This window comes from Prunus avium, chromosome 8, assembly GCF_965620075.1.
Source record: "Prunus avium chromosome 8, drPruAviu1.hap1.1, whole genome shotgun sequence".
Classification (NCBI taxonomy): Eukaryota; Viridiplantae; Streptophyta; class Magnoliopsida; order Rosales; family Rosaceae; genus Prunus; species Prunus avium.
In genome coordinates this window covers 28,983,961-29,010,309 of record NC_142291.1, presented here as the reverse complement: position 1 = coordinate 29,010,309, position 26,349 = coordinate 28,983,961, and the positions used below count along the sequence as shown (strand labels likewise).

General features: G+C 35.4%; 3 protein-coding genes, 1 long non-coding RNA gene and 1 pseudogene across 8 annotated transcripts; 1 reads left to right on the top strand and 4 right to left on the bottom strand.

The window, feature by feature from the left end:
- Nucleotides 1–353: 353 nt before the first annotated feature.
- On the bottom strand, nt 354–5,544 carry LOC110756326 (uncharacterized). Of its 3 annotated transcripts, XM_021957739.2 has the most exons (12): nt 5,357–5,544; nt 5,060–5,234; nt 4,596–4,668; nt 4,259–4,348; nt 4,027–4,143; nt 3,295–3,681; nt 2,752–3,152; nt 2,196–2,295; nt 2,017–2,076; nt 1,853–1,939; nt 1,559–1,687; nt 354–1,073 (listed from the first exon to the last, which is right to left on the bottom strand). In XM_021957739.2, the coding sequence occupies exons 2-12, from the start codon at nt 5,107–5,109 to the stop codon at nt 771–773; spliced, it is 1,797 nt and encodes a 598-aa protein (XP_021813431.2). In that variant the 5' UTR covers nt 5,110–5,234; nt 5,357–5,544; the 3' UTR covers nt 354–770. The 3 variants fall into 3 exon arrangements, with proteins under 3 accessions (XP_021813431.2, XP_021813432.2, XP_021813433.2); XM_021957740.2 differs by lacking the exons at nt 5,060–5,234; nt 5,357–5,544 and adding an exon at nt 4,890–5,039; XM_021957741.2 differs by lacking the exons at nt 4,596–4,668; nt 5,060–5,234; nt 5,357–5,544 and adding an exon at nt 4,720–4,861.
- Nucleotides 5,545–9,685: 4,141 nt separating this feature from the next.
- LOC148292484 (uncharacterized) lies at nt 9,686–11,186 on the top strand. The gene is made up of 3 exons (XR_015826223.1): nt 9,686–10,095; nt 10,198–10,272; nt 10,849–11,186. It is a non-coding gene; the product is annotated as an uncharacterized LOC148292484 (long non-coding RNA).
- Nucleotides 11,187–11,967: 781 nt separating this feature from the next.
- On the bottom strand, nt 11,968–13,810 carry LOC110756324 (DNA-directed RNA polymerases II, IV and V subunit 11-like; annotated as a pseudogene).
- Nucleotides 13,811–15,787: 1,977 nt separating this feature from the next.
- LOC110756314 (DNA-directed RNA polymerases II, IV and V subunit 11) lies at nt 15,788–18,002 on the bottom strand. The gene is made up of 6 exons (XM_021957727.2): nt 17,878–18,002; nt 17,184–17,351; nt 17,012–17,101; nt 16,813–16,891; nt 16,570–16,665; nt 15,788–16,044 (listed from the first exon to the last, which is right to left on the bottom strand). The coding sequence occupies exons 2-6, from the start codon at nt 17,234–17,236 to the stop codon at nt 16,012–16,014; spliced, it is 351 nt and encodes a 116-aa protein (XP_021813419.1). The 5' UTR covers nt 17,237–17,351; nt 17,878–18,002; the 3' UTR covers nt 15,788–16,011.
- Nucleotides 18,003–19,865: 1,863 nt separating this feature from the next.
- On the bottom strand, nt 19,866–25,702 carry LOC110756331 (putative E3 ubiquitin-protein ligase ARI2). Of its 3 annotated transcripts, none has more exons than XM_021957745.2 (8): nt 25,161–25,702; nt 24,593–24,625; nt 24,204–24,483; nt 23,514–23,994; nt 22,685–23,233; nt 22,409–22,575; nt 21,158–21,350; nt 19,866–20,371 (listed from the first exon to the last, which is right to left on the bottom strand). In XM_021957745.2, exons 1-7 carry the CDS (start codon nt 25,278–25,280, stop codon nt 21,199–21,201), a joined length of 1,782 nt encoding a protein of 593 aa, XP_021813437.1. In that variant the 5' UTR covers nt 25,281–25,702; the 3' UTR covers nt 19,866–20,371; nt 21,158–21,198. The 3 variants fall into 3 exon arrangements, with proteins under 3 accessions (XP_021813437.1, XP_088101638.1, XP_021813438.1); XM_021957746.2 differs by lacking the exon at nt 19,866–20,371 and adding an exon at nt 21,937–21,996; XM_088245512.1 differs by lacking the exon at nt 19,866–20,371 and having other exon boundaries at nt 20,869–21,350.
- Between the last annotated feature and the right edge of the window lie 647 nt (nt 25,703–26,349).

The window sequence follows — 26,349 nt, the reverse complement described above, 5'->3', positions numbered from 1 at the left end:
CGCTTGGATAAAAAAATATTAAAAAAAAGTGTTACCACACAGGGTCATATTATGTATTTATCAATGCTCTCCAAGGACTTAATATACTTCACAAGTTTGATGCTTCTCACTTGGGAATTGAAACCCTGGGAGTTATGCGTCCTCCTTTAACTTCTAGCCATCTTCCAAGATGGCCAAGTATATCACTTTTATCTGTGACATTTTCTGTGCATGGTTACTAATGGATATCCAAATCCAAGGAAGCAAATATCCCAAGGGCACACTTGTGGCTGCCTCTCTGAACGCTATTAAGATACTTAAACATTAGAAAATGCAGACGAATAAAGATCACACACATCACACTAACAGCTAGCTGCATGCAAACCTGTCTCTTGCTTCTTTTCTTTTTCTTTTTACATACAAGCCTACTGTAATATGCTGGATAGTACAACACCTAATGACAGCAGACCACTGCCACGACACTCAAAACAAGATTGGTGATCAAACAAGCTCAAGCTCACAAGAGCACAAAGACTTCCTAGTTATGAAACCAGAGCACACCTAATGTTCTTCTCGATTAAAGCCCTTTCATGTCCGGCATTCTTTCGAATAACTCAAGCTCAACCTTGAGCGCATTTGATCATCATTCTGCTCAGAAAAAGCGCATTTCTTGAGGATGCATAGTTGTGATTCATTTTCGTTCTGAACTCTTCATGTTATCCATGGAGAAACACATCAAAGGAACAAACTAGCCATAAAGTCAACTCATATGCTTTATCAGTGCAAAGAGATCACCAAGCTACTTCTTTCGATAGCAGATAACGGAAAGTAAAGTTGTGAGGAATCCACTCAATTCCTTTCCAGGTTCTTTTGTGTTGAAACGGTTGACTGCTTTTTCTTTGAAAATCAGGCATAAAATGCTCAGTCATCTCCATCAAATCAGCTGAGCACAATCCTGTATCCTTTGCAAATGACTCCACAATCTTTGGAAGAAGGATTTTCTGTTCCTTGTGCACTAGGAAGGTCGATTGGATGTATTCGTCTTTTGCAGTTTCCAGCTCCTCAAACACTCTCTTGGATGTGTATACGCGAACCTGAACAGTAACAGTAAATGAGTTAGATCCTGGAGAACTACTTAAAACCTATAACTGACATGTTCTACTAGTTCAAAGAACATGTTACTCAAACTAATAGCAAAACTTTGATATGATTCTGTAATTCATTTAGTCACATGGAAATTTGTATCATGGCTGCAAACCTAATCTTATGCAGTATAAAATTATTTAGAGAAGCTTCAGTGAGTCAGACTTATGGCCAGAGCCCCAGGCCATTAATCATGATCTTCAAATAAGGTTGCATTTAAAAATCAAGTCAAAATTGTCATTTAATTAATATTCTCATCATGTTGGTACATTTCAGCTTGTTGGGATTTTGATTCATGAGCGAAATTTTGCCAGAAAAAACAATTATATACTCTGGATAACCCTCTATAAAATTGTTTTGTATCTAGCAGAAGCTTATGCTTTAGTAAAGGGACATCATGTACAAACAACAGTACGGTAAGGGCATAGGTGTATACCGCAGGATCAGAATGACTTCCTGAACAGAGTGCAAAATGCAAAAGAGGTTCAGGATGCTCAATTGCATACGCTTTCCGTGCATCTCCAACCTTGAATTTTGTTTTCATGGAAAACAACAGCCGCAGCCACTGTAGGGAAATAAAGCTCATTGCTCAGTAAGTATAAATGAGTAGATTCTTCGAAATCATAAATTAGTAGAAAACATGTACTAACAAATTAACTTTTCTATATGGTGTATATCAGAAGGTAAATGGGTCGTAATATGAACTAGTTGTTACAGAAAGAGAGATTACTTGTCCAGGACGAGGCAATCTGCATCCGAGAATGGATCTTTGTATCATGTCTACGCTTATGGCGTGACCTCCCACATTATAAGCAGCCTGAAGAATGCAGAAGCTTGTAATGAAAATTGTGCGCCATGCTTATTACAAAAATTGTAAAAAACAATTCTGATTACCTTGAGTAGCAGTGAAACTCTTTTTAGATTATTCTGTGGAATGCCATAGACCAAAAATGCCTGAAGACAACAGATAAGATAAATTGGAAATGCTCAAAGACTCAAAGAAAAACCGCAAAAGAAAAATAAGAATATCAAGCCATCAGGTTTTGTACTCTTTCTTGGCTGTAGAATCATACATGCATCACGAGTGCATTATGCACGTTAATCCAAAAAGCCAACTTCTCCTCATGCTTCATCTTTCTGAGATCAACTTCTTCCAATCGACAGATAAGTGACCTACAAAAAGAAAGTTTTAAGTTTTACAAATTTAGAACAACATATTTATGAGGCCTATGGTAATTTTCACTATCACAATTCATACATGTTCGAGCGGAAACCCTTCTCCATTTACCTTTAGCAAAAGGTTATCCATGGTGGAGGTCAAACTAAAAGCAATTATTCAAAACCATGCACAAAAATGAATTGTCATTTAATGTGGCATGTACAACTTCATCAAAAATCTCACAACAGAAGCACCAAAGTTGAAATTCTGAACTAAACATTTAACCACAGTGGACTTTGTAACGTCATTCTGTTACTGAGGACAGCATTGGTTACCAGTTCTTTTTCTCAATATGTTGATCTCTCAGTCACCAGATACAGCAGACAGGAAAACAAATTTATAACAGATTGACAAATAGCTTGATGCAAAATAATTAAGGATTCGGCATCTTTATCTCAGAATTGGCATACCTAAATTTCTTTAGTGCATGTTCAACATCTCCTAACTTCTCTGCGTCCCTACAGATTGAATGTACCTTTAGCATTCTGCAATAAGGTCCACTCATTTCATCTGGCCCTTCAATGTGGAAAGGCTTATCGGAATGTGAATTGAAAAATGGAACTTTTGTGCGTTTTGAGCTCCACTTTTCACCTTGACTGTGAGAAGATAAGTTATACGTTGATGATGATGTGATTGGAGAGCTAGAGTAATCCTGACTGATAACAGGTGGATCTGCAAGTTCACAAAATACGGTTGCAATGCACTTAATCATCTCCTCCGAAATGCAGTTTGGTGTGTCTGGAACTTGATCAGAGAAATAGGTTTCAAGCTGTTCCGTCGGATATACATTTGTAGTTGCACTCTGAGCTTGCTGCAGAGGCAACATATAAATCACACATTAGAGAAACACATAATTTCCAAAGCAACTATAATATTAATAAGAGGAACACTGAAGAGACAAACAAAAGGAAATAAATAACTGCTGTTTGGTAGATTTTCTCTTATTCAGTTACCTCTAGCATCGAGAAAGGTAAGGAATGGTATGAATCTACAGCTTTAGCTCGAGATTTCATTCGAGGAGAAGTTCTAGTTGAACAAGTTGAACGCTGAGACAGTGATGAGTAGGTACGATGAATGCTTGAATCTAACAGTTGTTGTTGTTCTACTATGTCATTGCATTCCTTTAGTGGTTTGACAATCGAATTCCGAGGTGACATAAGATCATCAGAGTAAGTGACTGTATTGCTATTTTCTGGTGTAACAGCTTGTCCAGGAGCCACGCTCAATTCAGATGATATTTGTTGATCAAAGGTTTTCCGATACAGGGAAAGAAGATAGCGCTCCAAGTACACAACTTCTAGTTCCAACACAGCTATTTCCTTAATGACTTCCTTGGTAGACTGGAGTCAAGGAAAAGGAATATAAGATCTTGGAAAATGGAAAAACAATTAAGCTAAAGATGTGTGAAGAAAGGAAGGCATTGAACTACACTGAAAGTTCCAAACCAATAGTGTCTGAGATCAATTATCTTAAAAATGGCACTCAAATTGTTTCTTTATCTTAATTTCTTGAAGATTTGCCTAGATGGCAGGTTAATGTACCTTTCAGCTTTGATATGCTTTACATTTCCATATCCTTTAAATAAAAGAAATAGAACTAATATGATAGTATTCCATACAAGGGAGTGAAAACAGAGGAAACACATCTGAACTGATAAATTGCACCTAAAGCACATAACAGACTACCTTTGGTAGAGAGGTTTCAATTGTAGAATCCGGTGATAATGGACGATAACTTAATGCCTTCTGTAAAGCATGCCGTACCAAAAATTGGTCCTCCAGTTGTTTTTGAAGCTGTAGAATCTACAAAAGGAAGAAATTGTAAATCATCAGACACATAGGTTCGAAGAACACCTGATTTGGATAAGCTTAATTAACTAGTCCAGCAATAACTACTTGGATAAGCTGAGATTTGTACCTCCTGATATAAAGAACTCTGAACATCAGAATCTGTAGATTGCCTCTTCATCATAACTTCAACATAGCAGTTCGGTCTTCCCATTTCCTTCTACAAAACAAAACAAAGACTACTTAAATAAGATTGGTCAAACAGTTGGATTGTACTGGACCAAAGCAATGAACAGGAATGCATGTGATTCGAGAAATAAGAGAGCTTAAAATTGACCTATATATCTGACATTCTGGCCTACTGGGCTAGTCTAGTAAAACTTGTCTGGATCATAACAATTATGCACAGAACATGTAAACACAAGATTGTAATGAAAATAAAATAAAAAATTAAAAGAAACTTTTACCATTTTAAGACTGTAAGGAGTTTCGAGGATGCTATTCAGTTTATCTTTCTCAAATTTTCTGCTTACTGGTTCACTGTCAGTAAAGGAGAACAAAACTTGTTAAAATCTGAAATGAAGCATATACCTCATAGAGTTTTCTGTATTGCAAAGAAGGTCAGTTTCTCACTCCTGGCTGGCAAACCCAGTTCAGCTGTTAAGACTAGTTAAATGGGTAATTGATAAAATTATCTAATAACTTATAGAATCTTCTGCCAATGAAAAATCAAATTAGAAGGTTTCAGAAATTAAATACACCTGCCCTGTGTAGATCCAGTAAATGAATTAAATTATTTTTTCTGATTCTCAAAAATCTTTTTGTAGTTCAAGCAAAGCATCATTAGGGTTACAGAAGAAGGAAATGGAAAATTGAACGTGGAATTTTTGTATAATAAAAAAAGGGTATAAAATGAAGAACACAAAGCCACCTGTTGGAACGCTTGTGTCTTGAAATTCCCTCCATGAACTTGTATGGCATCAAACTATTACCCTGCCACTAGATTTCATGCATAATAAGATCAAAACTTGGTTTTGTCCACTTCCAAAACTCACTGAAACAACATTAATTGCAGAATGAACCGCCCTCCAGAAATGGACAAGTGCCTGAACAGAAAAAAACATCCAGCATGAAAGAAACATCCAAAAAACCCATTAAATGCACACAGCACAAAAATCTGATTGAAGGAAATAGAAAGCACACTGAGCTATAGAATGAGACCACTCACAGAAATTAGCCTTATTCGAAAGCTGAACCAAAAACTAGTTTTAGGGATGACCAAATATATGTCTCTAGCTATATTTATTTCATATCCCAGAAAATCTTATTTATTGGCTCTCTGCTATGAATTTGAACTATAAATAGTTCTGCAAGGATAAGTGTGAAGTATCTGTGCTATTATATATACAACTATAGAAGATAGTGCTCTAAAGGGTCACTAGCTAGTCGCTTGTCTTAGAAAGCTATGTCACCTTTCAAGAGCTTTGGCAATGGTGAGCTTTTTGCATTGCATTAAAAGAAGTAAATCTGTGGCTTTTGATTTAAGATAATATTGATTTCCAAAAAGTTCAAAAACTTCACCATTTGAAAAATAAAAAAGGGATAAAGAAATTGACAGTTGCTCTAGAATCTGTATATACATAGAAATGTAAATCAGAAAGTAACGGCTCCTCCTTTTTGGTTTTTTTGCCACAAGCGATTGTTGAGTGTATTAAGAAATTTAGCATGAGCTTGTAAGGAGTTAGGCTACTCCATATTATCAATTAATTTTGAGTGGAATTTTAACTTCCTTCAACGATGTGAAGATATCGATGAATCAAATATACAACTACAAAGATAACTATTCTTAACCATTTGACCTTACAAGAGTTGTTCAATTTGACTTTCTAAGAACAGAAAATCTTATGCATGCCAACTGTGAAAAGTTCTCACTAAACTGAGAGAGTTTGAAACTACATGAAAACGACTAGAGCCAAAATTTGGTGGGATACTGCTCCATGTCAGTTGGAGGCACGTGTACTCAATTTGAAAAGATTAACCAATTTCTTTGACTGGACATACTGGTGCCCAGAAATTGCAACCATGTGACCTTGAGGTTTTGTGAAGATTAGATTACAACCAAAAATTGACTAGGCCATCCAAAGTCTCCCAAAAACCTGTAACTCCATACTCCATGTATAGAACTTATATTATAACTCCGGTTATTGGGCACTTACTTGTTCATGATAAAAGTTTGACTCTCGTTTTCGTGATCGATACTCCAGAATTTAGGCATTCTTTACACACAACAAAATAAATTCAAGTATACAAGTCTTGATACAATGACATGAACATTTGTTATAAGCTTAAAGCTGTGCAAAAAGTCTTGAAATGCAGACATCAGACAGGTACAAATAAACATTTGTTAAAGCTGTGCCCCATACAAAACGTGAGCTGTCCAGCCAAATTGAAGAGGTCAGAGAGACTCAAAGTATAAATGGATGGTTGGTCCATAAAAGCTAAGCTAAAAGGGGGCTGCAGCACTTAGAAAAACAAAAACCAAAAGCCAGCAACCTCAAAAGGGCTGAAAGGTGAAGGTCAAAGCTAAAACAATTTGTATGATTGACATGAAATGACTGGTTATTTTCGTGGGCTTTCATTGTCCGATTCCTTGGAGGAATTACTGTACAACCAACTTGTCCAGTCAAAGGCTTTGCATGCTGCTAAAAGCTTCTTACCTTTGTTTTCAATTTTTTGGGAAGGGTGCTAGTGAAAAAATAGAGAAGAAAAATAAAATATGACAAATTAATTAACAATGCCTATTTGATAAAAAAAAATATTTAATTAACAATGCCTAAGTTTTGGCTTTTAATAATTGCCCTGAGCCTAAATTGAAGTTGGGGTGGAATGAAATCCGATGAAAAATATATTGCATTTGGATCTAAATTCAAGGGACAAATGCCAGTCATAGTGGAGTTCGCAACTTCTTGATGACCTTGAAATAAACAACATAATTTTATTGACCCAAAAATAAAAAACAACATAGTTTCTGGACAACTCTTATCAAAGAAATTTATTAAAATAAGAGTTGATGTATGTTTATTAGCTATTAGAGAAAAGTAGAGCTATAACCAAGACGTCCAACCAAAAAGATAATAATAACAAAATTTGTATGGGAAAGCGGTCTTTGAGACGTTAATCTCATTTGAGAATTTGGTAAAAGGGGGCTTAGGGGATTGAGCATATTGTCATTGTGTCTCTAGTTCTACATGTTATAAAAGTGCTCCATCAATTTACATTATTTTATTTCAGTCTCTTTACGTCAACATTTTCAATGTGGAGAATCATAGTGGTATTTTTACTATGAGTTTTGTTAAGGTTAGTCGTTCACGTGCACGTAGTTAGACTTGGATACAGATCAAATTATTTTGAGAGATAACAAAACCTATTAACTGTATCAAAGTTTCGAAAAACCTACTATACTTCCTACAAAAACTCCCATCCATTTGTCATATGCAATGTAACCCGCAAATTTTATTCATAAAACTCACCTGCGCCATGTAGGTACTTTAATGCTAGAAATAGGACCTAAAATGTAGTCCAACCTTGTAATCCAAGTCAAGAAGTTTCTAATATGTGATGACCTAGAAATTAAACTATAGTTTAATCATTGTATTAAGATCCAAACAAATTAGAAGTCTCACAACGATGCTTGGATTTCATATAACAATGAGGAAGCAAATTGTTAAATATAAAAAAACAAACATTTTCAATCTTGAGCAAACCAAATAGCCATTACCAAAGAAACTGACAGACATGCTTACATTTCTCTTAAAATTAAAGCTTCGGATTCCGTTTATCACATTGTTTAATTGGAAGCTAAACAAAAATTTTACAAAAACCAAAGTCATATTGAATTTAGTGCAATAAAAAGCTAAAATTTTGAAAGATGCATTTGTCTCTATGTATAATCGTGAACTTGAATAAAATAGTTGTTGCCTTTCTTTAATATTTAGAAGGTCAAACAACAGAAAACTATAGAAAGTTGCTTCAATTTTTAATACTTGATAGATAATTTATTTTACATTCAAAAACAAAAAACATATTGATGCTTGTTTGTTATCAATAAATTTTTGTATAAAACAATAATATACTAGTGAAAGCAAACCTTTTGTTCTTACAATTTAGCTGTGTACAACGGGGAAAAATAAACAAAAACAGCAAAAACTAGTTTTTTTAGTTTAGAGTATTATAAGTTTGGGTTTTTGACCGAAATGGTCCCTTAATTATTGCTCGAGTTTCATTTCGGTATATGAACTAAAATTTTCATTTCAATAGTCCTTCAACTCTCCATTTAGTATCAAAACGGTCCTACCATCAAAGTCTGTCAATTGTTCTGTGAAATGAAGGGGCAAAATTGTCCTTTTTAGGCAAAACCATCTAAAAAAGAAAGAAATTAAAGAAAAAAAACTATAAAAAAACTGCACCTAGATATCACCCCCCACCACCTCCACCTTTCTATTCTCTATGATTCCTTTGCTCTCATTTAAAATAAAATAAAAAGTTTTGTGGTGGGAATGGGATTTGGTTGTTGGGGTGGGGTCTGTGCAGCCCACCGTTTTGTCCCCTCTTTCTTCGTCTTCTTGGAGTTAGTCATAGAAGATTAATCCTAGTAATCCTAGTAATCCTAGCAATCCCAGTAATATGAAGCTTTGGGGTACCCAAGCCTAGAAGAGAGATTTTGTATGAGGCAAGGCCATTTAAAACTATAATGGATATCAAAATCAATTATGTGGATCATTGTTATTTTCTCAGCTACATTCATTACTGTCTCATTTGAGAAGAAATTTGATAGCTTCTTAAATGCACATGTGGCAAAATAAAGATGGTTAACCTTCTCTCATTTTCAAAATCAAGATTTGCAGCCATGTGGGGTGGCTCGGGGAGGGAATAGAGAGAGAGGAGAGAGAAGGAGAGAGAGACAGTTTTGCCCCTCAATTTCCCAAAACAATTGACAGACTTTGACGGTAGGATTGTTTTTATACTAAATGGAGAGTTGGAGGAATATTGAAATGAAAATTTTAGTTAGTGAATCAAAATGAAATTCGAGCAATAATTGAGGGACCATTTCGGTCAATAACCGTATAAGTTTTCTTTCTATGAAAAATGAGCATATGCAGTAAAAATTAAAATAGTGTCATAACATTATCTTTTCAATCAAATATACACTGAACTTAGATATAAAATTAAAGACAAAATATATGTTGAGAGTTGAGACCTATACAAAATTTGGGGTCATCTCTAACACACACAAAGAGACACATGCGAGTTTAGGTTCCCAAAGGGACCAAGGCAAGTTACTCAAGCCAATGAAAGGAGCAAAGGCATCATCCACTTCTGGTTTAGGCTCTTCTTTCCTTCTAATCATGCCTGTTATCAGGGCCGGCCCGGAGGGGTGGGAGCGGAGGGCGATGGCCATGGGCCTCCGATTTTTGGGGCCTCAAATTTTTATATGTATACAGTATATTAAGTAGTAATAAAGTCTTATATTAATTAAAAATAAAAAAATATAAAGAAAACAAATTGAGCCAAAAGAGAGACCATTGAATAAACAATTATCATCTCTCTCCCACTCCATCCTCATATGTTTCCCACGCCAAGCCATCCTCTTTTGTCTACCTAGTTGTGCATTATTTTTATCTTTTGTTCATCTCTGTCTCCCACGCCCACGCCTTCTTTTATCTTTTGTTCTTTTTTCTGCCCAGTGCAGCAGCTTCTTTTAAAACTCAAGATTTCTCAAATAAATCTCTCCCAAACACCTCTCAGCTATCAAATCCGTCAGCCATGTTCACAGATCCAAAGCATCAACTTCCTAAGCTCAAATCGAAATTCTCCCTCTATCAAACTTGTTCCTCTTCATCCCTACTATAACATATCCAAAAATTAGTCCAATCAAAGAAATTTAGACACCTGAAATGCAGTTTTAGTGTAAGTATGTCATCTCTGTACTCTGTTTTGTTGCATGATTTTTTTTATACAGATTTGAATTCTTTATACATATCTTTATACATATTTTTTATATTATTGCAGATGTGAAATATAGATCAATTGAAGTGAAATCTCTGCAAGATTGAAGCGGTTTAATACAACTTAAGCATAAACCAGGTTGTATTGCTTTTTTTTTTTGCTTAAATTTAGTTTTTTTCCTTTGCTGGTTGTGTTTGGTTGCTTTGCTGGTTGTGTTTGGTCTGGTGTGTTTATTTTGTTCATTTGTTGTCTGTCACTTTATAGATTTAAGAGTTGCAGTAACAAAAATGGTTAGGAAACATGAATCTGGAAGTCAAAAAAGAAATAAAATTAGAAAAATAGAAAAAATGATTCAAACTCAAAAAGGAGCTCTTGATAAGTTTTTTAAAACTAGTTCTTCAATTGAAGATCCATCTGATGAATTAGTTAATGAATCACAACAACCAATTAGTCAAGAAGAAATGAGAGAGAATGATACAATCTGCAGAAAGAAGTTTTTCAAAATTAAAATTAATAAAATCTTATTTGCGTTCAACTATGTCACAAGAAAGGTTAAATGGATTGGCAATCTTATGTATTGAAAAGAATATGTTGGAAAATATTGATTTTGAAGAGGTTATTGATGATTTTGCTTCTCAAAATGCTAGAAGATCAAGAATTTTTCAATGATTGTTTGTATTTTTAATGTTACTGCTTTTGATTTTTGATTTGTAGATGATGAAGTGGAAGTCAAAGGAGCTTTTTGTGTACAATTGAGCCACTTGAGAACTAAGCCCTATGGAAGAACCACTTAAAGAACTTTTGTTTTGTTTTGCTGAAATTTAAGAAGCTCTATGACCTAAATATGATTTTTGTTGTTTATGGATCGTTTACTTTTGGTTTTTTTTTGTTAGTTGAATGAAATTGTTCTATTTAAGCAGCTTAGTTATTTTCTGGGATTTTGCTCCGTATTCATAAATAAAAAAATAGGAATGAGCAAATTAAAAAAAAATTATATACTAAGGGCCTCGTTTAATTTTTGGCCATGGGCCACCAAAATGTCAGGGCCGGCCCTGCCTGTTATTTACGGATAATATATTAATTAACTTAATTAATCCCATTTTAAAATGTTGCGGCTACGTACAAAACAAATCCTAAACACACAATTTACTATAGTAATGTAATAACAATAATCGTTGGGACAAAAAAAACATCGTTTGATTGATAATCATGATTATAATCTACAAATTTCTTAATTGTCCATGACAACTTGTATACAAATTTCTTCATTCTATTTTCATATAATGAGTTTCTAATGTGTAATGTAAATCAGGCAGCAGATTCTCTATAAATAAACGTAAGTCTATTTCAAAAGCTTACAGCGCATCATATAAAAAAAACAAAAAGTAAACGATCCACCTCAAATATGGTTCACAAGAGCATAAGCAAAAAGGGTTGTAAAGCATTACTTGTGTTATAAGCCAACAGGTCCAGCCTAATGGAAAATACCTTAATTTGCAAATCAGTTATCTCAAGTTCAAACGTGTGTGTGTAAGAAATCTCCATCCCTTTCTTAATTTTGGCAAATAAAAAATAATATTTTTCATGCTATAAAAAATTAAAATAAATTAAATAACAGTCACCAATTTCATTAATTGATATGGCAAATAAAATATCATCTCCACTCTCTCACTTACTTTCTATAAAATATAATAGTAAATGTAAAAGATAAAAATGAATAATATAATAATGGTTTGTAGACTTTCATTGCCTACTCCATTGGAGTGACCAACTTTTTTCATGAGGCCAATGGGTAGGCAACATGCCACCTACGTTGTTATAGTACAATTTTGTCTACTTCATTTGCATACTCCCTTGGAGATGCTAAGAACACTCATAAGTATTTATAAGTCAAGCCAAACACATTTGCCTTATAATTGAAACACATAATTTATCTTTGATCATGTGTATTTCCGAATATTTCTAAGGAAAACTCACACTTCAGATCCCTCACATTTATGCCTCAGTTTGTCTTGAAATGTTTTAATAAAACTTTTGTAGACTATAATAGCATTTCTTTGATCTTGGACCCTTTGATATCAAATACCATCCCTTAGACCATAATTTAGTTGGACTAACACTGAGTCAGAGTCTTACTAAAGCAAGGGTAATGAAGGAGAAGCATATCAAACAACATTACCTCAAAACAACTCTATAAACGGTCAAGTTCCTTGTCAATATCATTAATAGCTTGGTTATATGCCTGCATTGGTAAAGACTGGCTGGTGGTTTGAATCTACAAAAACACCAATATACCACCAAAATACCCGTTAAGGTACATAAAAACGACAACATCGATCATAAGAGTACTTGTGCTTCTAACTTAGGGTTTGCTGCTCTTTGCTCTAGGTCATTTGAAAAATAGAATAGAAAATTAAATTTGGAAACTAACCTTGACAATGATCTTGTGCTGAAGGGGGTGAGGATACTTGTAACCGGCAAATAGAACATTCTCATTCCTGTGCAACTGCCTGATCGATTGTCATAAATTTTCGACACACATGCTAATAATCAAATTATCTCTTGTTCTATTCTCCTAAGAAACCCTAGTCGCTCTCTCCCTCTGTGAGTCCTTAAGGAAAACTCCATAGAGGGTGAAGGAGGAAGAAGCATCACTGCCCCTCCTCACCCTCCCCTCTTCTCGTCTTTTCCTTTTAGGTTAGTGAATAAGCCCACTAGGGCGTGTTGAAAAAAAAAGTCCCTTATGGTGGTTTCTTATGAGCCATGGTTAGATTGAAATTCCTCATCATCTCTTTTAGTCTATGTTCTCAATCAAATTCTACTTCCAAAACCCGCTCCCTAACGCCCCTCATATTCTCTAAATTTGATTCTACATTGTTTTTTACGGAGGTTGTTGCAAATCACCCAATTGTTCTTTGACGAAGTTGTTGTTTTGTTTATTTGTTCGCTCTTATGCTCAGATAGATTGCTGGAAATCATATTTTCCCCATATCTGTTACGAATGCGGTGGTGGGTGTGGCCACGACGGTGCTTCTTCAGGTGGTGATGGTAGGGTTCGTCTAGGCTCATATGTTGTTTTAGAGTTTTGGTTATATTGGGTTTGTGGACTTTGTTTGGGCTTATGGTTAATTGTGGTGATGTGGGCTAGTAGTTTTAGTGTGGTTTTTGTCTACGTTAGTTTTGTTTTTAGCATGTTAGTTTGTTGACCTCTTGTGATTGGTATTTTGGATGTCTTGTTAATGTCTTTGATTCTATCTATCTAATGAAGTTTCTATTTAATTTTTTTTATAAAAAAAAGAAGAAGAAAGGATTATCATAAATTTTCAATCAATTAGGGTTTGATATTAAGCTTATACAAGTAACCTCGGAATGAAAAAAAGTCAAGACAGGACATAAAATTTGAATAAAAGGAGATGTATGTCGGAGGATGTTGCCAATGGTGTGGTCCTCTAACAATTGTAAAGGATGCTGCGTTTATGATATTTTTGTCCCTCTTATATGACACCCTACAAAAGAGTAAACAAAATCAGGCTTAGGCTTTTTTTTTTTTTTGGTGAGTAAATCAGGCTTAGGCTTTAGGCCTTAGAGAGGAGCAGAAAGTTTTCCACGGGGATTAAAATTACTTTTCTTTGCCTTTAGGGACATCAAATCGTTCGTATTGTTCTGGTGCATTCATGGTGCTTGCTAGCTTGGCTTCCTTATCTCTCTCTCTCTCTATATATATTTGGGTTACAGAAGAAGCAAATAGAAAATTGAATCTTAATTAATTAACTCGCACTAAACTTAATTAAACAAGTGATTGATTGATTTAATTAAACTATAAAATTAACAAAAACTCAAGAACCAAAACAAACAAAACACACAAAAATTAAAGGGGTTGAAAATCAATTTGTAAAAGTAATAGGATACCGAATCCACCTCTAACAATTAATCCAATCTACGCTCTTATTTACCTATTCGTTATTTAATTCAATTGATGTTATTGATTAGTTTGCCTTTTGCATGAACTGTCGGTTGTATCAGAAAATCTTATGCATGCCAAGTTGCCCACTGTGAAAAGTACTCACTAAAACCAAAAAGAAAGAAAAGTTAGTTAGAGAAAGTTAGAGAGAGAGGCTCCTCCTTCTCTCTAAGTTTTCTCTCATCTCCACCGCCCTCTTCTGAGTAGCTGGTGTCTCTCCCGTTGCCCTTCGGGGCGGCTGCTCCGCCACCTTTGGTGTGGCTACCCTGCCTTCTTTCGTGTGGCTCTTTTCTTTCACTTTCGTTTTGTCCTTTTGAAAGCCCTTCCCCTTTTGTACTCTCTGCTGCAGACCCTTAAGTCTTCTACTCCTTCCTCTGATCTTTCTCTCCCTTTGTTCTACAGCCCTCACATCTCCCTAATCTCTCTTTCCTTTCATCCCTCCCCCACTCTGCCGACCTGTTTCTCTTTTCCCACATAATCTCAAATCCAAAAGTCCTCTATCCCTAAGATTTATTTGGTTTGCCACTGGATTGCTGCCGTTGTTCTACTCCATCAACCCATTCTCAGATCTCAGACTTGGATCTGCACTTGTGGGTTCTACGAATCTATGGTCAATCTTGACCACAACTTGATAGATCACTTGAGTATGACGCATGGGGGCTTGCTCCCCCAAATCCACACTCTACAGATCTCCTCTCTTGGCTCTCATGGCCCTTGCTTTTCTTGTGGCGGCGACGGCATATCTGTGGGTGGTGACGGCGGCTTGTTTTATTTAGGGTTAGATATTAGGGTTTTTGCTTCTTGTGGGCTTTTGTTGTGTTGGGCTTGCTATTTTGGCACTTTAGGTTGGGTTTTTATTTTCTTCTGTTTGAGCCTAGGCAGTAGTCTTATGTTAAAGAGATGGACCCGCTCCCCTGGGAGGTGTCAATACTCGGATCTCTAACTTGATTACTTGTTCTTGGTGTCTGTTTGTGTTTAGTTGGCTTTATTTTGGGCTGTTGGTAGCCTTGTCGTGCTTTGCTCTTTGTTTGTTGTGTCTGGCTGTTGGTAGCCATGTTTCACCATGATGTACTGTCTGTTGTTTAATGGAAAGTACATTTGACCAAAATAAAAATAAAAAAAAAACCAAAAAGAAAGAAAAAAGTTAGAAACTATAATATGAAAAGGACTGGAGACAAAATTTGGTGGGATATATTATGTGAGTTGAATGCACGTGTTAACTCAATTTGAAAAGATTAACCAATTGCTTTGACTGGACATACTGGTGCCCAGAAATTGCAACCATGTGACCTTGACGTTTTGTGAAAATTAGATTACAACCAAAGGTTCACTAGGACATCCAAAGCCTCCATAATTTCATAGAAGTTATAACTCACGATAAGAATTTGACTCTTGACTCTCGTCCTCGCGTGATCGATAGTTCATTATCAAGCCTTTTTTATGAACAACAAAATATATTCCAGTATACAAGTCTTGATGCAAAGACATGAACATTTGTTATAAGCTTAAAGCTGTGCAAAGAGTCTTGAAATGCAGACATCAGACAAGTACAAATAAATATATATATAGTTATTAGGTTAAAGTTGTGCCCCATACAAAACGTGAGCTGTCCAGCCAAATTGAAGAGGTCTGAGAGACTCAAAGCATATATGGTTGATCCATAAGCGCGAAACGAAAAAGGGGCAGTAGCACTTAGAAAAACAAAAACAAACTGATTTCACCTTTTAACCTTTTCTCGTTTCATAACTATCCATGAACTTCAGGAGACATCACATCATTAAAATTCACACAAGTACTTTGATAGCATGTTTACAAAAGGCAATAATCGATATCAGTACCAATTTGCATACCAACAAACAACAATTATCTGACATCTCTTGTCAAAATATGCCTCCTTACAATTCCTTGAATGCCTATTAGTACTCCACTGAATGCTTTGCCACCTCAGCCTGCAAACAGGAATTTAAAGATGTAAGAACGCTCATCATAACATAAGTATTCCTAAGTCAAGTCGTAACACATTTGCCTTACAAATTGAAACACATAATTTCTTGTCAATCGTTTGTATTTTCAAATATTTCAAAGGAAAACCCACACTTCATAACACTCCTCACATTTACACCTCAGTATGTATTTAAATGTTTTAAAACTTCTGTAGAATATAATAGCATTTCTATGATCTTGCACCCTCAGAAGTTTGATATCAAACACCATCCCTCATTCCTATGATGTTTAGTACTTTGATATTATCAAGTTATTTAAAACAAACTATAATGTGAGTTGAGTTTTTCACTATTTATTACAAGTGGGTCGTATTAGCGCAATATTAAAAGTATTAAAATGCTTTAAATGAAAGTAAAGGTCATGTTGCAATCTGGAAAGCATTCCCAACACCTTAATTTATTTGGACTAACACTGAGTAAGAGACTTAATAAAGCAAGGGTTAAGAAGAAGAAGCATCAAACAGCATTTACCTCAAAACAACTCTTTAAATGATCAAGTTCCTTGTCAAGATCATTAATAGCCTGGTTATATGCCTGCATTGGTGAAGACTGGCTGGTGGTGTGAATCTACAAAAAGACCAATGTACCACCAAAACACCAGTTAAGGTAAAAACGACAATATCATACGAGTACTTGTGCTTCTAACTTAAGGGTTTGCTCTTCGCTCTAGGTCATTTGAAAAATAGAATAGAAAATTAAATCTGGAGAACTAACCCTGACAATAATCTTGTACTGAAGGGGGTGAGGAAGCTTGTAACCGGCAAATAGAACATTCTCATCCCTGTGCAACTGCCTGATTGCCACAATATTTCAATCAATTATGGTTTGATTAGGCTTATACAAGCAATCTTGGAATGAAAAAAAGTTTAAGACAGAACATAAAACTTGAATTAAAGGAGAATGACATGCATACATGCGGAGGATGTTTCCAATGGTGTGGTCCTCTCTCTCAATTGTGAAGGATGCTGCGTTTATGATCTTTGTGTCCCTCTCATATGACACCCTGCAAAAGAGTAAACAAAATCAGGCTTAGGCTTTAGACCTTAGAGAGAAGCAGAAAGTCTTCCCACATGGATTAACATTACTTTTTGGTGCCTTCAGGGACAACAAATCTTTCGTATCGATCTGGGGCATTCATGGTGATGGCTTCCTTATCTCTCTCTCACGGACTGAGGAAAATACTCCTTCTCTTTTGTGGGGCGTAAATGACTGAATACAGTACCCCAGCAATGTATACCCTCTTTCGTGGGGATCTGAAAGTGGACACCAAACAAGAGTTAGTTGAGATAGTTGTATACGGTATAGACACCACACGAGATTACAGTGAACTATATAACAAAGTGAGGGAAACATTATAGTCTGATAGTGAAAAAAAAAAATTGTATTCAAAGGAAAGGACCAACACAGAAATCAACATAGAAAAGACAAAAGCCAGATGAAAAAAAGTGATAATCGCCGAGAAGCGAAACTTCTGCACACCCAGACCAAGGGCTTGGCAGAATAGAATGTATCAAGTATTACAGATTCACTTATAACCAGAAAGCCCCAATCAAATTCAGTTAAAAATCGGAAATTTGTTGAAATTACGCAGGAAAACCCACAGCTTGACTCGCAGAAATCAGAGAAAGAGAGAGAGTTCGCTTATAACCAGAAAGCCCCAATCAAATTCAGTTAAAAATCGGAAATTTGTTGAAATTATGCAGGAAAACGCACAGCTTGACTCACAGAAACCAGAGAGAGAGAGAGAGAGAGAGAGAGAGAGAGAGAGAGAGCACTTACAGGGACAATGGCGTATACGGACTTGTCCTGTGCTTGCTACGGTGACCAGTGACGAAGAAGACGGATAGAGGGAGAGAGATATAATAGGTTTGTGGGTCGGGAGCTACCAACTTATGATGACTATATATTCATCTATATATATAAAGCAAAAAGCAGAGATAGTAAAACATTTAAAATACCAGAAAATGTCCTTGGTTAATACAAATATTAAGAATTGAAATTATTAATTAAATTAGGATAATATGGTAAATTCATACTTTTTCATTTTTAAAAAAAATTAAAATTAAAAAAAAAATCAAATAATGGATCCTATTTTTATGGAACACAACTACCCATTATCTTTTTTAATTCTAAAATAAATTTTAAAAATTTTAAAAAAAGCCTCTCGCAAGCGTGGGAGCGTATGCGGAGAGGCTAGTATATATAAAGCAAAAGGTAGAGAATGGTGAAACATTCAAAATACCAGAAAATACCCTTGGTTAATGCAAACATTAAGAATTGAAATTATTAATAAAATGAGGATAATATGGTAAATTCACACTTTTTCATATTTAAAAAAATTAAAATTAAAAGAAAAATCAGATAATGACCTATTTTTATGGAACACAACTACCCATTATCTTTTTTAATTCTAAAATAAATGTTAATTTTTTTAAAAAAAAAGCCTCTCGCAAGCTAAGAAGCGCGTGCAGAGAGGCTAGTATATATATATCAGTTATTCTCTTATTCGGATGTCCGCACGTTATTATCGTGCGGATCCTATTGTAAACAGGCAGGAAAACAGAGAGGGGTAGTACAAAATACACGGCGTCCGCACGATAATAACGTCCGGATGTCCGCATAAGAGAATTTCTGTATATATATATATATATATATATATATATATATATATATATATATATATATATTCTTGTTCAATATAAACACCCTAAAGAAATATAAAGATGTGTTTGTTAACTTAAATAAAGTAGGAAATAAATTTAAATAAATGAATAAGTAACTAAAATTTTAATTAAATAAGAAATTAAAATAGCTTCCTCACTTTAAACTCTTCATTGTAGCTTTTTACCGGAATTTATGTACGTTGTGGGCCTTTTGCTTGTAGTGGGTTTATGTCTAATTAGCTTTTGTTTGGGTCTCTGGCCTTTTTGTGTTATTGGTAAGATCATTTTACTTTTTGTCTCACTTTTGTATTTCTTAATAAAACTGGTTTATGACAACAACAAAAAAAACCTATAGCTTTTGTACAAAGTTTCTGAAAAAATAGATACTAATTTTTAGAATACAATCATGAAAAACAAAAGATTTTGTACACAATCCATAAGCATTCGACCCAACCTCAAATTTGAACCCTTAGGCCACTTCCAGCAGCCCCCTAGGGCTCGGGCTGGGGGGGTGGGCAAGAGCCCAAAATGAAGTTCCAGCAACAGAGGCTGGCCCTGGCAAGCTGTGGGGACCACGAGCCTGGGTTGCCCCGAAGGTAGGAGGAGCCTGAGTGCTGGCCCAAGGGCTGGTGCCACATGGCAGCTTCTGGGCTGTCAAATTCATTTTTGTCCTTCAATCCAACGGCATAAATTTTTTTCTGCAAAAAAAATTTGAAAAAAATACCCAAAATTTGAAATTTGAAAAAAAAATTTATCTAAAATTTGAAACCCAAAATCTTATCCGAAAATATTGTCCAAATTAATTGTTTAGGTAAACAAATTTGTTAAAAAAACAAAAAAGTGAATAGCATTTGCCCTTTGCCATGGCAACTGCTGGAAGTGCATTTTACTTTTTGCAAGGGCATGCACTATTCATGTGAATAGTGCTTTCCCTAGTTCCCCCCTTGCCATAGCAAGGGTTTCACTGTTAGAAGTGCCCTTAGTCCAACCTGGATCCCAATCCTTATATTAGAGCCCAAGCCATAAGACATGCACCATAGAATATGTACATACAATTTGATAAGGGGAGTGGGGATTGTAACTCTAGCGGTTAGGAGCATAAGGTCGAATGCTGAATACCCTCTCTCTTATTACTGTTTGAAAGTCCGAATGCCCTCTCTCTAATTATCATTTGAAAAATAAAAATAGTATGCACCAATTTTTAATGTGTCACGTCTTCATAGTCTTCTAAATTCGAAACGAATGCGTTGTGTTCTTCTTGAGTGTAATCTGAAATGCTACTTGGGTTTGTAGATTTTCTGCCTGTTTGACTACTTCTCTTCCGAGAACTTATTTGCTTCTTGTATTGCATCTAAATTTTGCAGCTCAAACTCTAGCTTCTTTTCCCCTTTACAATCCATTGATTTTCTTTTCCCTCTCATTTTTGAGCTACTTACACACAATTTTGGTGCCATTTGGGTACACACTAATTCTTGTCCACGTCATGCAGATATAAACGCCTGCGGTTTGTCAAAATTTCTGCACATTTAACCTGTGAAGCCCGCATAAAACTCATCCATGTTTGTCTGTATTAGTTCTTCAAGTTTCTCGGATTGCCCAGATTATAGCATCTAAAATGGGTATGAGTTTAAGTAAGAATTGAGAAATAAAATCTGAAAACTTAGTACACAACATATAAGCAATTCTAATATAAGCTTGAACTACACCCAAGTAATAGTTACACATTGTAACTGAATCTTGTCTTATCTTGCGTTTGCTGGACCTTTAAATCAAATTAAACCGCGTTTGCTTAACTTATAAAAAAGTGCTTATCCAAGTTAATCCAAGGTGCAAATTGGATTTGAGTTGGTTGGTTTGTCCAACACAAATGTCTCACCATTGGCACAAAGGATAGTAGAGCAACTCCAAGAGATTACGCCTAACCCAGCCTACCATAATAGGCCTGAAGTCCAACAACTTGAATTAGCAATTGGTTGCCACTAACTACAATATGTGTGTGCTTTTAGTTCAGTTACATATTGTAGAATTCATTCCAGAAATAAAACTGATTGAATTGTGATCATTTGGACAGCACAAAAAGGCAAACGAAGAAAACGATAAAGTCAGCTTATTTCCAGTCTCCAAATTTTTTGAATATATCCCAAAATACTATTTAAGAATAGCTCAAGTTTCAGTCGGACAATTTACAAATTTAGTTCCCCCAAAAAGATCCCAATAAACGTTTATCTACAAAGTAGGTATTTTCAAAGAGAGAACTCCAAATTTCTCTTCACATAGAGACCAATGGCAACAAAAAGGATAAGAATGGGGAAAACGCAAAATACTTGGGAGCTAGAAACGTTAAGTACTTGGGAGTTTAATAATGACGATACCGTCATAGAAAAATAGAGTCTTACGTTAGAGACTGTACACCTTTTCTGCATGAAGCCTGCAGCTTTCAAGAATCAGATTTGTCAATAACCTCTGCCGGCAAGTTCAGATCAAAAAACCCACCTCCAAGAGCCCCCTTCCTAGCACGCTTTCGAGAAGAGCATCCACTCTCATCTGAACTTCCAGAACCTGAAGGTTGTTCTGGTTCCGTTGATCCTCCTACATTAGAAGCATATTAGCAAAACCTTACACATGTTAGCCTGAGTTATCTTCTATTTTGCATCCATCATATTCCATACATGAGAGAATATACTAAGAAATTCTTTTTTCAACTTAAAAATGGAAGAAAAAAGAATATTGATGGTTTGCAACCCCAAGAAATTTCTTTCAGCAAGTAATTTGCACCCCAAGAAAACATAATATTAACTACATTACATTGCTTTTATTCATTTAAAGAAAAACTCACGGTGACTACTATGGATCAAGGTTTTTATAAGTAAAGAAGTTTTTTTGGGTCATAAAAGTAAAGAAGTTAATCCAAAAGAAAATTACCAAATTTCAATGTCAAGAAGATGTGATGCAATGTTGGAAGTGCTAGCAGAACAAGAACAAAGTCAAAGGGATACATGATGGGATGGATAAAAAGACAGGAAAAATGTAATAACCACTGTGAGTGGGTCCTGCAGAGCCCATACGAATTAAAATATAAAAAAGGTCCAATTATCTTATCTTTCTACTGGATTCCAATCAGATATCAGTTCCACGATAATCTATTCAACTAAGAGAAAAGGCAGAAGAAGCTGACCACAATAGAAGCAAAAAAGCCTTCAATTTTCGATATCAACTGGTCAGATTAAAACATTCCCTAAGCAGCAAAAATACTGAACATAAGCTAACATATAATCACTGTAAATAAGGGGAGACCATTATGTTTAAGCTATAGCTACATATACCAAAGCTTTTATTGGCTAATGGAGATGCATGCTAAACTTGAATTGCAATAACTACAAGCAAGAAGAGGCATATTCAAATATATAATATAAGATTGCTTGAAGACCATAAAAACTATAACAGAATTTAGGGTTTAGGGGGAATGCAATCAGGCTCCGTAGTATACCATCATAGCGACTCATAAAAAGTGAACTGGTTCAACTACTACTCTTAAGAATGCTTACACGTATATGCCCTATTTCTTTCACAATTGACGCCATACTTGAATTTTTTTCTGTTAATTAAGCGGATAAGGGAGGTAGAAGAATTCATGGAATCAACTTTACCACTTGTGCCACAATGCAATCGTAGATCTTTATCAACATTATTAGCTTTATTGACCCAACAAACAGTAAGTTCTGATGCCTTCTCAATGCCCTTTGACTTGTAAGGAGCTATATTGTGGATACCAAGTTGTAGAGAACCCAAAAGATCACTCTCAATGCAGTCATACCTGCATGCAGTTAAAAAAAAAATCATGTTTTGATGAGAATCACATATGTACACAGATACATTTATAACAGCAAGTTCAATTAAGATATTTTTCTGACTGCCATTCTCACATTTTCTGACAGAGGGTATCAGTGATTGCTGAGAGATTGATCACTTGCATCCTTATGTCCATAACTTCATTCTCATTATAATCATCAAAAGGTGCCTCCAAGAACTTGGATAATTTCTCAACATTTTCCTCAAGTTGCTGCTGCTGGTCCTCAAACAAATGCTGTTTTATTTCCCTTTCCTCCTTTGTCATCTCATCCTTAAACAGCTCTTCTCCAAACATGTAAAAAGCAAATGGGTATGAATATGAAAGAACTCTCCTTGACCTGAAAAGTCTGGAGAGTCCATTATTTACCCAGCTGAAATCCCTGAGCCTTGAGTCCTTCTCCTCTGAAACTGCCACCTTCTTTTGTATACTCTCCTTTAAGTTACTTTCAAGCTTAAAGGAATCAGTATGAGCTTTGTAACGGTTATGATAGTGCATATATCGGTAAAGATCCCGCTTTGCACGCTCAGCGTTTTGCTCTTTGTCTTCTTTGTACCGACCACAACTATGACCTGCAATACTTGACCATGTATGGTCTCGACCAGTGGCTCCACCACATAGCCAGCTGCATCAAGACGACAGAAAGTACAAATCAGTTTCGAACCCCAAAACAACAGTCAATAAATATATATATATATATATATATATATATTTATAAAAGAAACAGTCAATAAATATCAAAACCATAATGCAAGTCTTCGTTTATTTTTTAAGTTTGTCAAGCACGGATGACAAGAACATGCATCAAGTTATAAAGAAAGTTAAAAGTACCAAGAAAAATAACATAATAAAATTACAATAACAGTAGGGAGGAATGAGCGGAAAAAAGAAAGAAAGAACCTCACCAAAATGCTTGTCCACAGATACAGCTTACAAGGTTGCAGCCACCATTCTTCTCCACAGGTTTGTGACACTTGGGACAAGGTTTTGTATGGACGGTGATCCAATTAACTGTCTCTGATTCATCTCGGCACTTCTTGGTCCAAAGCTCCCACATCAAACATGAACAAGGTGAATGAGCTTGTGATAAACAACTGAAACAAAACTGCAGACCACAAGTACATTCTATCTCGCAAAACTCATCATCCTCTACGCGTATTGCATTCCCACAATGAGGAGTACTTGGGCACCACTTGACCCTTTTATTGTCCTCAATGTACGACTCAAGAAGAAAACGATCAAATTTCTCAGCAAGATGAGGATGCCTCTTACTGACTAGATTTCTGACCACAGATTCGTCACAAATGGCATTGCATTTGTGAGCCATGCACTTAATGCGCTTACTTTGACCCTCATTTATCTTAACAACAAAATGTTCTGTCCAACCTTTATAAGATAGAGAATACACAGTAGTTACTAAATGATAGAAAAGATGGAACACGGACAGAAAGGGACTTCACATATATATATGCATAAATACACAATGAAAGATAAGTCTAAAAATACCATTTGATGAGATAAAAGCACATAGTAATAATCGTATGAGTCCACCAAATGAATAAAGCGAAAGTGCAAAAAATGGGTGGGGTACTTACAACTGTTGCAAAAGCAATGTCCACAGTCCATTTTTGTCGTGTCAACACTAGGTACATCTTCTATACAAATAGCACACATTACTGGAGAATTAGGCAGTGGTGGGTCAAGATCTTCATGCTCAACAAGACTTACACCTGCTTCAGAAAACAAGCAAGGTTTTCCTTTCTCTACAAGGACTGCAAAAAGCTTCTCAACATCCCAGCGGTAATGAATAAGCAAAGTCCTGGCATGGTGCTCCCTCAGGAAAAGTAAGTCCATCACCCTACGCAAATCCTCCTTCTGCAAAAAAATAAAAATATATATGCAACCCAATTGAAACATTAACCTTAATGTTTTGATGACAAATTGGTGAGGATTAAAACAGAGTAGTAGGGAAAATTATTCCTACCTGTGCCGACAACAGAGATTCTTTGGTAATTACCTGGAAGGGTAAAAAAACATAGTCAATTTCTAACGAAGTATTGAAGTGGGAAAATAATAAAGCACCTTAATCCAAATATACCCCAGCGATATACACATTTACATTATGTTAGAAAAAATACTACGATCATCTTTGCTTCTGATGGATTGTGCTCAAATACAACTCTGTGTTCTCTCTGACCACCCATTAAAGTTCATAACTTTACCATACACATACAGAGCTAGAACTTATCTAAAAGAAATACCCAACAATAAAGATTATTTTTGATAAAATGAAAGTAACCCTAATTCCAAAGCACCCCACATAAAATTTAGTCTATTCAAATTGAAACGAACAACTTAGAATGACCATCAACCCTTTCATGAAACTAAAATTATCCCAATATATTCATGGATGATGTACTCAAATCAAACAAACAAAACATACACATATTGTCATGCAGACCCATCAAAACTTATGATAAAATAATTGAAATTCAACTCTTATTGATTGCTGGAAGAGCTGAAAATCCAGGGAAAAAAATAAAATCGAAGACCTTAGTTGTGGTGCCCTTCGGCGGAATCCACTGAGGATCAGAGTCTTCGTTCTCGATGCCATCAAGAGAGTCCTGATCGGAGTAGTAGTACTCATCGTCGCTGCCCAAACAATCCTCCATCGATTATCAACCCCCCAAAAAGATTGAAAATTTATTACAAAATTCTCAGGAAAACGAAAACTTTGATCAAAATAGAAACAAAAAGGCGCTATACGCATGCATCATATGTGTGTATAGGCGAATTGGGGATTATTCTCAATTGGGTTTTCAGCCGGAGAGAGAGAGAGAGAGAGAGATGAAAAGATTGAATTGGGTAGGTTTTGGAAGCCAAGGGCTTCGCGTGGATTATGTAGGAGGAGTTGGACGACGGCGTTTTAGCTGGTAGGGAAGTGGAGAGATCGATCTAGTTGTAGTTGTGGATTTGGGGTCTGAGTCTGGGGAGAGGTTGGGAAGAAACTGAACTGGAAAGTCTGAATGGGAGATTATGGGACGAGGGCTTTGCTTTATGCTACTCTCTCTCTCTCTCTCTCTCTCTCAGCTGAGTTTGTGTCACAAATTAAAAACCATTTGAAATACTACTAGCAAACAATTACCACACAAATAAAATACTAAAAAGTAATATTTTTTAATTTTTTAATTTTCATAAAAAAAAAATTTATTTAAGTATGGACCGTAATTACATGTGGTTATTATTCCCTTTACCTCTACCTTAACAGATTAAATTGGTCATCAATATGAGTATCAACGTGTTACTAATTCATTTGTTATAATACTTATAATACGCAGATTAGTAATACTTCGTCAAGATGTCTTGTTATTATGACCTTTTTTATAATCATATTATGGCCCTATAGTTTAGGGTCACACCAAAAAAAAAAAATTATTGTAATTGGCCGTATGTTTTTATTGTAAAAAATGTGTTGTTGTTAAGATTTTAAGCCTTACTTAAATACATAAAGTTAAACACAAGTAAATAGATTCTCACTGATCGTGTTCTAGTAAGACGAAATAAAACAAATAGCACCATTAAATTAAGGAAAAGAAAATTCAAACGTTATAAAACCCAAAACTTTAAAATAAAGAATTATAATATGCCTATTTAAATTTAAAAATTACATGGGTAAGGGGATAAGGATATATGGAAGTAGGGAAAGTAGGTGCGTTACACTTGTTCGTTCCCGCCCTATTA

Excerpts from the sequence above, each read along its gene's own strand:
- LOC110756326 (XM_021957739.2), bottom strand. The coding sequence starts at position 5,109 with ATGCCATACAAGTTCATGGAGGGAATTTCAAGACACAAGCGTTCCAAC. Across the intron at positions 3,682-4,026 it reads TTGAAACCTCTCTACCAAAG|TCTACCAAGGAAGTCATTAA; the intron begins GTAGTCTGTTAT and ends CCTTGACTCCAG. Across the intron at positions 2,077-2,195 it reads ATAATGCACTCGTGATGCAT|GCATTTTTGGTCTATGGCAT; the intron begins GTATGATTCTAC and ends TGTTGTCTTCAG.
- LOC110756314 (XM_021957727.2), bottom strand. The coding sequence starts at position 17,236 with ATGAATGCCCCAGATCGATACGAAAGATTTGTTGTCCCTGAAGGCACC. Across the intron at positions 16,892-17,011 it reads ATTGGAAACATCCTCCGCAT|GCAGTTGCACAGGGATGAGA; the intron begins GTATGCATGTCA and ends TGTGGCAATCAG. Across the intron at positions 16,045-16,569 it reads ATTTAAAGAGTTGTTTTGAG|GCTGAGGTGGCAAAGCATTC; the intron begins GTAAATGCTGTT and ends TCCTGTTTGCAG.
- LOC110756331 (XM_021957745.2), bottom strand. The coding sequence starts at position 25,280 with ATGGAGGATTGTTTGGGCAGCGACGATGAGTACTACTACTCCGATCAG. Across the intron at positions 24,626-25,160 it reads CGAAGGGCACCACAACTAAG|GTAATTACCAAAGAATCTCT; the intron begins GTCTTCGATTTT and ends TTACCCTTCCAG. Across the intron at positions 23,234-23,513 it reads ATCTGTGGACAAGCATTTTG|CTGGCTATGTGGTGGAGCCA; the intron begins GTGAGGTTCTTT and ends GTCTTGATGCAG.